The 11538-nt window shown below is 42.1% G+C and overlaps 1 protein-coding gene across 2 annotated transcripts in view; it reads right to left on the reverse strand.

Annotated features, from left to right (window-relative positions):
* The window catches only part of UNC79 (unc-79 homolog, NALCN channel complex subunit), a 109336-nt gene extending 99507 nt beyond the window's left edge, over window positions 1-9829 (reverse strand). For both annotated transcript variants that reach the window (XM_082058249.1, XM_082058248.1), the window contains exons 1-2: window positions 9597-9829; window positions 5137-5257 (exon numbers count right to left, since the gene is read on the reverse strand). In XM_082058249.1, the coding sequence (XP_081914375.1) occupies window positions 5137-5257; window positions 9597-9618 (143 nt within the window). In that variant the 5' untranslated portion in view covers window positions 9619-9829. The remainder of the gene's footprint in view (window positions 1-5136; window positions 5258-9596) is intronic.
* Window positions 9830-11538: the final 1709 nt, after the last annotated feature.

Raw genomic sequence — 11538 nt, forward strand, 5'->3', positions numbered from 1 at the left:
TTAAACAGGCACATGGATTTAGAAATAATATAATATTTCTAAAATGTTAACTAAACTACATTTGGAAAAGTTATAAAATAATATATAGTAGATGGTCTTTAGCATATGTTTGTGAGCTAATGATAATGGTTGTTTATGTGTGGTTTTAATTTTGCCCATGTTTAAGGAGGAAACATTTTACTTTATGAATACAAACACTCCTTGGGTAAAGAGTTACCTTCAAAAATCTAAGGGCTAAGCAAGCAAAACCAATTATGTAACTGCAGATCAGACAGTATGTTACCATACATTCCTGCTGTTACTTACGTTATTATTCAACAAAACTCACTATAAACTAAAGGAGAGATAATTTCAAAAAATAAAAAGGATTTAGTGGGAATCAAAATAGAGGCTATATGTCAATCAGCTTGTTATGTCATTTTAAGAATGTCGTAAACATTTTAATCTAATTTATTTAAAAAAATAAACCCCACTATTTTGAACAGAAATAAATTGTCACTTAAGCAGTGTTATAGTTTAGTTATCAGGCAATTATAGGGTTAGTTCATAGTCTTCATATGTGCCTATAAAAATATAATACACCTTTTAAATATATTAAACCACACACAATGCTTTTTTTTTTTTAAAGTACATTTTGCACCTCTCAGTGGTTGGGATTTCCAAAAGCAGTTGCTGTTGGTTTAACTCTGCTCCAAAAGTCAGGGTTAAACCAAGTCAGTGGCATTAAAATTTCCACTGACTAATGAAGAGCTTAGTTACGTCAAAAGGGAGCACTTCTGGAAACCTCAGCCCTCTTTAACAGTACAGAGATCCCTATCGTATAATCACCTTAGCACAGATATATCTTACCTCACAAGTCAATTCAACAATTTACACGAGCAAGCTAAACTCTTGCTAAGGTGCTTATAAGAGAAGGTGTCATTCATTTGCCATATATATAAAACACTTCTACAAGTACAGTTCTATGGCAAGTGGCTACTATCACATCACTCTTGCAGACAGAGATGACAGACATATTGTCTGTTTTAAGAAACTACATACTTTTTTTTCCTTTTTTATTGTGCCTTACATGTTTGGCAGATTATTTTCGTTTCTGTTACCCAATGTCCAGTACAAGAATCATGGTGACTGTCAAGACAGTTTATTCAGAAAATCATTTAAGATGTAGCATGACTTTATAAACAGATCATCAGAGTGCTGATTCTTTTTAATTTGCTTGATGTTCATTTGCCATATTTTGCAGCTCATGTTTAGGGGTATGAAGGTACCAAGTTATATTCTTTCCCTGTCTACCAACAGATAATACCAATTACCCATCCTTTTACTCGACAACACATCACTTCAAGCACACTTCTTCCAGAAAGGACATTATTGTATTAATTAATCCTTGTTTTGGAAAGCGTAAGGCAGTGATAGAGAGCTCACACTATAGACTTCCTTTCCTTATAACATGGAGCTATGGCCCATCTACAGATTAGAGGCCAAAGTGCACCATCTTGTATCTTGATCAGGGCACCCTCCTGTTCACGAACAGCAATGAGATCATGTCTAAATTCCAGCTGTAACCGCACCAAATTTAAAAGGAAAACAAACAAACACACACCACTTTCAGATCCAGGCTTTTGCCTGACCCATATGTTTTTAAAGTAATAAACAGAAGAGTCAAAATTTAAAATCTAGGAAGTGCCCTAAGACCAAGATACGATGATTGCAGTTTGCTCCTGTTTCTGTTCAAACCATGTCTTGAGAACCTGGAGTGTCTGCAGATCATAACTCCACACTGAACGTGTTCTCTGACAAATGACAAAGTTACCAGGGCTTGTTTCAAGATTTGTAAATCTTTGCTACAAATTTATCCCAAAATTACTGCCTTCCAGGAAAGGCTTTCTAAAATGCCTACAAGAGAATTGCATCTCACCAAGGCAGCAAAACCAGTCTGACCATTAATTAGCCACTGGGCATTTATAACTATTCTTTATGTAAAACATTTTACTTAGACATAAATATGGAGAATTTTCTCCAAGAAAAGGTGAAAGAATGAGCTATTATGCAAGATGTTTATTAAGTCTTAGATCATTCCTCAAATGAGGGAGAAAATACTGAAAATGAGCAGGGCATGAAACAAATTCATGCTGTAATGTAAAGAAATGCTGTTGCCCAAAGAGAAAAATCAAGGAAGAACTAAATGAATCAATGTGCTATGCATTGTGTATGGTGATTTTATGTGATGTTTGTTCATAGAAATAAGGATTTAATTTTTTTTAGCCATTCCACGTCTGTTCCCCCCACCCTTGAGCTTCTAATTTATTGAGGCTATGTACAGAGCAAAGGAGCAAATTATTCCCTGGTGCAATCCACCTATAGCTAGCAGAATGACACCAGATATGAATGTGATCCAAAAGAGCAGGCATGCCCCACTGAAAGGAACACAGTCAATGTGTCCATAACATGGAAAGGTAAAAAGTATAATAAACTGTAAAAGCTACACCTGTAAAAATCATCATATGGAATTCCTCCATTATTCTTTGACTACAAATGTTCATAAATAAATGTTTGCCTAAAAAGATGAGCTGCAAAGAGAGTACACATCAAACTGGGAAATATTGTTTAAAGTTATCTTAAAATAGTAGATGATCACAAGCAACGTATTCTGAAGCCCAGACTCAAAATCTCCAGAAATCAATGCGCATTTTTGCTACAGTTGGTCAGTATTCTCTTAGCAGCCCAAATTCATTGCATTAGCTCTATCTCAGGCTCCAAAGATCATTCTCTACCATGTACTTCTATCATTGATGTTAAACCTCACACAATGGAGTCTCAGTGTAGGAGGCAGAAAGAAGACTCAGCATGCAGAATATTCAAAGAAATTTCTGCACACACTCTTCAGAAAGGTTCTTAGGCAGTCTGTTTAGTTTTAAGGTAAATCTTGCAGAGATCTGCACACAGTGAGTGGGAGTTTCCTTCTTTCCATCTGCCACACTAAATACAGGGTGTGTTTTGTTTTGCTTTTTTATCCAGCTCCTTTCTTAGCATCAGCAAGTGTATAAATTTATATTGGTTCAACCATAGCACTCAAGCTTTGACCCACAGTTCAAATTCCCCAGTTACAGGAATTCAGAACGTGGTGTTGACCTTGCTCAGTATCAGAACTCAGTCCACTTAAATTTAGATCCAAGTCCTGGCTTCAGCTTCTGGTGCCCTTTTATCTCTGAGGCTGAGCAGATCCTAGATCATAAGGACAAAGCCATTTGTGTAGAGCTGCACATCAGATATAAGGATCACTTCTGCCCCATGAGATTCAGCATTATCAGCTACAGGATTTTGGTTCAGTCCCATTCTGAACACAAAATAAAGAAATTGAGTTGGTCAGTTGTGCAGTTCCTGACCTGACTTCTGTTCCGCTCTCATAGTCACCTAGTATAAAGCTTTTTAGTAAGTCCAGAAACATCACTGCTTATGGAGTGTGAAGAATTTGTCACATAGGACATGTCAGCTGTACTGCTTAGAAAGATGAAGAAAACTGGATGGTATAAAGACACTTTATTTAAGCAGCAGACTCTACATCCACCCTGTCCCAATGGACTTCTGCCCAAAAAGAAACAGATCTCATTATAGCACTTGGTAGTTACAGCTAAGAGAAAAGCATTCATAATAAGTCCAACTTTCTTGCTTTAACACCCTAAAGGCCAACAGCATTTACACAGAGGCTGTTTTGTCATATGGGACTTTATTTAAATGTGATTTAACTGTGTGTGTTGTGCAAATAATCCATCAAAACAGCCCGATGTGGGAACAGAGCCACATTTCAGAGGTATCTTTAGTGACTCTCCAAACATTTTCCCCACTACTGCAACATAAAGAGACAAAATTTAGTTTCTTAATCTTAAAAAAAAAAAATAGGCCCTACTGTTTGCCATAAGTTTCCTCAACACTCTAAATGATGAAGGAAACAAATTTCTCAGTCGCTAAATTCTACTCTTAAAGTTTTCAAAAGTAAGCAGGAGGTTTTTAAGTTTGTGGTGAACGTTTGTTCCACTGAGTATTTCTGTCTATGTGCCTTTCCTTCTTGACCCTGTTTATGGGTCAAGAATTTTGATACATCCAATGCACTTCAAATTAATGTTAAAATGAACTGCTGTCAAGTTTAAACTCTTGCTTCGCAACTTGGACACATCATAAGGTTATGTGTACAAATGTATGGGTTAACTGTTTTTTGTTTATGTTTCCTCAAATAGGGCAAATAGCTGTATTTCCAAACCAGTTTATGACAGCAGAGACTTGATCTTTCCAGGTATAAATCAGGAAGCTATGCACAGAAATACAGCTTTAAATGCATTTTTCTGGATGTGAAAACTAGAGCCTACCAAAACCTGGGCAGACAAAAATAACCTCTTCACTGTTAAAAACCATATTTAAAAGAATTTGAAAATATGAGTCCACTAGGTAGCACAATGGAATGTATATCATTCCTAATTAAGTCTCACAATTTTTGCCATCTTTTTTAGCAAGATGAAAGGTAGTATTTCCTATATGAAATGTATTCTGCAGTCATATGGTATTTATTACTATGTATTATCAGTAAATATTGGACTAAATCAAAGCCCTGGGTCAGAGCAACTCTGACCTGTTGTTGCCATCCGAATCCAGATCCATACACAAACTTCGTGTCTACTTGTATTGTTGTAAGGGACTGAACCAGAACCCAAGCCTGACATGCAGCTGAACTATGGCAGCATAAGAACCTAGCTCTGCTCGACTGGCTTATCGCTCCAGGATCCTGAGGCACCAGCACTGTTAAAGAGATGATGGGCGTATGCATCCAAAACTATCAGTCACAAACTCCTTACTTCACAAGTTCAGCATGTCTGTACATTCTGCTAAGTCTTAGGAGGGCCAAGCAAATGTGTAATCAACCAAGTTTATTTTAGAATCAGCCACTCAGTCAGCAGCTCAACTGGGCAAATTGGGCAACAGCCACTGAAGAAATTAATTCATACCATTATTTTCTTAAATTATGCTCTGACTCTTTTTGGCTGAGCATTGACCCATTATAGCTTGCAACCAATTCAAAGTCAATCAATATCCCCTACAATTCTTTAGCTCTTTTTTTCTTCAAGAGCATTAGTTAAAACTTACCTCAATAACGTCTGAGAAAAGTATTTCAGAGTATTTGCAATGTCAGTTCCAGAGGGCACAGGGTAAATGTTGTGCAGAATCCGGTTGTGGTATTCCTGAAGGTAACGGATTTTGGAAGCAACTACACAAAAGACAAAAAACAAACAAAAACTTTCATTTAGGCTTTTTGCAGGCTTTGACAGAATCACATCTGTTCCCACCATTTCTGATTATTTTCTAATTTAAAAACTAAACAGTAAAAAACAGAAAACTCTCTACATTCCTTCTAATTTGACTGAATAAAATGAACACTCCAGTGCAAGAATGTCAACGGGAAGGAACAGAAGTGAATACCTGCATCTGTATTAGACCAACTTAGTGCTAGCAAATTAAAAAAATAAATATAAACAAAAACAAACAAACAAAAAAACCAGACCTGCACTATTTCTCTGCCTCCAAGATCTCAAGATTCATTTATAATGAATGAGTCATTAAATCATAGGGGATTCATGTGAGACAGATAAATATTTCTAATGCCAAAGCAGAGATAAAAGCTAAAACAGAGAGAGCTTATGTGATTTACTTTAGGCCATACATTTACTTCATGCAATGAGCTGAAGATACGTAAAGACCTGTGCTGTTTATTTAAGTGTTTCAGGAAGTTTGATGATGCAGGCGAGGAGATTTAAAATAGTAGGAGCTCTACACCTTTACTGAAACCATTTTTTTGTTATTTTAGAAATAGAATAATAATGGGTTTATTTTCTAAAAGAGATCCTTGTTCAGTATTGGAAAAAGTATTTACTGACCATACCTGCAATGCCTCACATTGCCTACATGGCAGAAGACAGCCTCAGGCAGAGACACCTAAGAACACAATTCTTTTTTGCTCTGCTCAGATTAATAAGTTCTGCTGAGAAGCCAAGTGCTCTGGCTGTGGCACAAGGCTGTGCCAGATCAGCTGCGCTTTCAGCTCTGCTCTGCAGTTGTTCACAGCATCACCCTGTGCAGACACAGCCTCAGTGAAACCAGAGCTCACTGGGAACTCCTAATCATGTTAAAAGTGCACCAAGACTGTGTAATAGGCAGTTCAAAGGGGAGATGCTTCCAAATGACCTCAGCCCTTGAACATATGGATTATGAGAGTCTTTTACTACATCAAGCTACACCTTGTTCCCCTACAGGGCTTCTGCTGTGTGGAAGATAAATTGTGTTTCCTAAAGGACCAATTAGTCAGTCCTTGGTTTTATTCTTTTTGCCAACTGGCATTTAAAGAATGAATACCATTAAGTCCTCCACTGGACAGAAGGGCACTAACTTGCTGTCTATATGCCTCTCACTGCTGTTGTATGTGAACATTTCATGAGCATTCCATTTTTTTTCTTCTATCACTGACAAGCTGAATGAAAAGGAGCGACTGAGTATGAAGCCAGGCATATTTGCAAAGAAAACAGACCACATTTCACAGTGCCCTTGCAAAGAACAATTCACAGCAAGACACACAGTTTACTGTGGCTGCCATGGTTTGCTGTCAGATATCTGTAAGTGAATTAGATTAACAAAATGCCAAAGATGATGTCAGAATTCAGGTCTAGATGTATTTCAAAGAACTGTCTACCTCTCTACAGCTACTTAGTTTCAAAAAAGGGTATGAGGTATCTAGAATAACTGGCTTTTAATAAAGAAGGAAATCTACATATTTTTGTTCATCAGCATTGTCACACAATTGTATCAGGCAAAATACCAAAACAGAAAATGTATTTATAAAGCCTAAATATTAACATTAGCTTTAGGCTAAAGGTTTTAACCTCGCCTCTGGGTTATGTTTCCCAGGACACTGACAATGTCAGCACATCCTCCCAGAACACAAAGAACCTTCTGAAGGAATGTACCAGAGCAAAATGTTGCCAGCTTTCAAGATACAGAAGTGTGTGAATGACCCAGTTTTCTGAGTTTCTGAGCACCCAGAGATATACTTCAGTGATGTCACTCTGTGGAGGTACTTAGCCATTGTCATAGGGTCATCACATAAAACTATTTTTAAAAAGAACAAAAAAAAAGTTATTCCACAATACATTGCTGGGTATCTCTCTAGGATCTACACAGACCTAACTAAACTCCCTGGCCCCCTTGTAAGCATTGACTGAATCAGGGGTAAAACCATCAGGTGTCTTGAAAGACGGTATTGGTTGCTCCACTATCTTGGAGAAGAACAGAGGTATTCCCAGACACTACTTACCACAACTAAACACCAGTTACTGCTATTTAAGGTGAAAAGGAACTAATTTCCTTTTAATACAACAGAACAACATAGGCATGCCATGATTAGTCAGATGATGAAAGTCGCTGCCAATACTACTGGTATGGGATATGAGACGCACATTGTCACAGAAAAGGGAGGCTTTGAGACAATTTCCAGATTGCCACCATTTTACCTGTTATTCATACAACCTGCCAAAGAGCTGTGGGGTGGCCACAGATTCATATTTAGACCAGCGACTCTTCCGTTCTGATCAGCCTTTTTCCTCATTTGTAGTGTTTTGCTGTTGTTCTTGGTAAACTGAGATTCATTATGACTTGACTCCTTTCCAAAACATTCCGGTTCTTGCCTCAATCAATGAGGGCAGAAGCAACAACAGCAACAGTTGGGGTTTGAAGGTTTGCCTGATAGTGATGTATGCACATCAACATAGTCCTTGTTGGAGTCTATCAAAAACTGCAGGTGAAGGAATCTTGAAGTTATGTTGAGACACAGACATTTGGTAATACTGTAATACTAGTCAGGAGAACAGCCTTGGCAAACAAAATACATTCAGTAGGTTAGAACGCACAGGATGTGTCCATTAACCAAATACCTTCCCTGAAGCATCATGAAAAAGAGCATTAGGAGCCAGGAAGATCTGAAACCTGGACTCCAAGTAAATCTTAAAATAGAGAGCAACAGGACATGGCAGGGCAAGACATAGTGTCTTGAACAGTACAAAGGGATGAAAAAACAGCCAAGGAGAAAATATGAAAGAGAAGCTCAAACAGAGCAGATCAAAAGCATTAGGAATGGAAGAACAGAGAAGGCAGAAGAGAAGAGAAAGAAAATGGCAAAGGCAGTGTTGGGACAAAAGGCGGCAGAAATTCTTCCACATGCCACTGTAAAATAAGCATAATTAATGTATAAAAATCACAGGAAAGAAGAAACAATTACAGAACTCAGGTGGGGGGTGGGGAAGGCAGAAATTGAACAAATCCGAACATTGCACGCTCCAGGGCTGTTGCAGGGTCAGAACATTATGTCTCTATTTATGAAGCCAGAAGCATATCCCTAAGGCAATAAATTAGCATCCACATAATGTTTTAATAGCAACATCATCCATCACTGTTAATAAGCTGTAAACCCTAAAGGAAAATAAACACAAGTATTCTTTTCCTTAGATCAGCTCAGCACGGGCATACACAAATACAAGAATCCTTCCCAGGTAACTGGAGGACAGAGACAGCAAGTCTTAACACATGAAGTGTTAGATCACACTGTGTCATCATGACAAACATCAATCCAACCTACTGGTCACAGACTGCCTGGCTCACAACCATGACCCTTGTATCAGGAAAGTAGCTTTGATACGGGCGACAAGCGTGACGGCCCTAGTTATTTTTCTTCAAGCCTCCCACCAGGGCTCTTGCAGATGCACCAGTTGCTATCAGCAGTAACAATGGTGGGGAACAGCACGGTCCAGCCGCCGATGTCCCATCCACCACATTATCTGCCCTTGCTCTGATCAGCTCCAGACAACAGGGTGGTTAAAACGCCGGTGGCTGTACAGACACAGCAGGCTCGGGCAGGGGGTGTCAGCACCGGGGGCTCCTGCTGGGAGGCTCTGAGGGTGCAGCAGGCGGGCAAGAGAGGAACACCCAGCCTACATTCACCCAAAAGGTGAACAGCACGGGCAGCAACGACAGCACACCTCCCTTCTCGCTCTACCTCACGGCAAGATCACTTTCAAGATGGAAACACACAGGTCACCTCTGGTCTCCACAGTCGGGTCTCCAGTCTCTCAGGGGGGCACCTCCTTTGGGACAGGGCATCAGACCAGGCAGGCCGAGGGCCAAGCCGGCGGTCTCGATCTTAATTCTCATCCCCTCATCTCTTCCCCTTAGGTCCCCGCCGCTGCCTGCGCACAAACACGCGGCCTCCCGAGCGGGGCCGGCCGGGAGGGGAGATGCTCGGGGGCCGCCACACCAACCACCCGGCGGCGGCTGAGATGGAAAGAGCCAGAATGAACGCAGCGCCCCCACACACACACCTCACCTCCTTGCACTGGCTGCGACGCGGACGCCACATAAGGTGGGAGGAGAGCGGGCAGAGGTATCCCCGGGGCACTGACAGACGGCAGCGGGGCAGCGCCATCGGCGGGAAGGCGCCCCCGGCCGCCCACCCCCCGCTCCCCTCGGACAGGCCCCAGCCCGCGCCGCTCGGCCCCACCACTCACACTGCTCCGCCTTGGTGGACATGCTGCCGCCCTGCTCTGCCCCTCAGCCACCGAGGAGCACCTGCCCCCGGCCGCGGTGAAGGCGACGGCGACCGCTTCGCCTCAGCAGCCGGGCAGCTGCCGCAGGGCTGCGGGCCGGGGACGGCGGGCGGGGCGGGAACGCGCTCTTAAAGGGACAGAGCGTCTGTCAGCCGCGGGTGGCGGTGGCTTCGCAAACAGCGGGCGCAAGGGGGTCTGTCCGCCCGCCCGGCCGTTTGTCTCAGGGGGAGGTTACCGCGCCGGAGCGCCGGGCTCGCTGCTGCGCTGGGCCGGGAGCTGCCGAGCTGGAAGATCTTGACGAGCTCCCCCAGGCCTCGGCGCTGCCCCTCGGGGCTGGGAGGGTGTTTGGGGCTGCGGAGGGGGGCTGGTTCTGCGGAAGCTTGCAAGAGGGGAAGCGCTGAGGTAGCCGAGGGGTGGCGGCACTATTGTCAGGCGTTTTTCATGGGACTGTGTCTGTGTTCTCCGTTTTATACTTTGCTTGAAACAAGGATGTTGTTGCTTTCACCACTTCTTCCCTCACGCCTCTGAGCTCCTGCTGTGTCCCTCAGCAGGGAACACAGTCAGGTGACGAGATCCCCGGCTTGTCCCCATAGTGTGCCAAGGCATCTCGGGACTGTCACGCCTTCCCCAAAGAGACCAGGGCTGAGCTCAGCCCAGCTGTGTCCCCTCTCTGTCAGCAGTTCCCAGCTACCGTTACCGCCCCAGGCATCGTCAGTACAGGATGAAGATGGGATGGAAAGACCTGGTGGGAGTACAACAATAACACTGTAATTTGTTTGCTCCCAGATAAATTATTTCATTGATGTGTGTTCTGTCACATTCCCCAGCATCCTGACATGGCCTTACCAGGTCTCAGAAACAAACAGCTAGCTATGGTTTTCTTCTCTGAAACTTTCCAAAACAGTATTCAGGTCCTCACACTTCTGAGAAAGGCATGTGGAACCAGAGGTATTTCATCAGTCAGGGCATGGGAGCTTTGATGTACACAGATAAAAAGCCAGCTGTAACATATTCTCCCCAAAACACTGGGCTGCGTAAGATGACTGGGCCTGTGGCAGCCAAAGAGAGCTGTGCTGTGGAGGCGGAGGAAAACAGGTACTTTTTATTATTCATCATGCAAAGTAGCGCCTCCAAACTACTGCTGCCCTGATTGGGGGACGATGCACATTCTGTGCCAGGAGCTGCGGTGAAGGAGCAGATGCTGTTCACTGACATTTAACATGTTGGCTTTTTTTCTCAAAGTGATCTTCTAAAAATACTGTATGTGCAATGTTTTTTCAACACCACTTAATTGTATCCAAAATAGAGCCTGTATTGCATTTACTTGAGGTCATAGTTATTTCCACGCTCCCTGCAGCTTGCGACCCCCAAAGACAGAGAGAAGCCAACTTAAACTACTGCCACTGGCTAGTATGAACAAGCTGCAGGGACTATACTGGGACTGATCGGCAACTGAAAGGCATGAATTTATTGGGAGAAAAATCACCTCAACTTCCTTGAGCAGTACTTCACAAAAGCAAAGAGCACTGGCCCATTCCCATATGGGGTTTTCTCCTTCTTCCTGTTGGGCTTGCTGCAAGATTCCCTAGGTTGCTACCTGAACATTTAAGTTTACTCTTTTACATTTAAACATTTAGGGGTAAATATTTAAGTTTGGTTGTTTTTTTTTCTTATTAGAAACTGACATGTGAGATCCAATTCTACTGAAGTCAGTGAGAGTTTTTCTATTTATTTAATTTAATGCCCAGGGAGGTCACGTATTGCTACAAGCCCCACTTCCCCCAACCTTAGGTCTCACAACACAGAACACAAGTGACGAAAATATAGATAAATGGCTTTCAAACCTCACTGAAATAAGCTCTTGAAGGCAGGTCTCATCTTTATCTTGGATTTCTGTCTCTTG

Source organism: Streptopelia decaocto, assembly GCF_964273445.1.
Source record: "Streptopelia decaocto genome assembly, chromosome: 7".
NCBI classification, from domain to species: Eukaryota; Metazoa; Chordata; class Aves; order Columbiformes; family Columbidae; genus Streptopelia; species Streptopelia decaocto.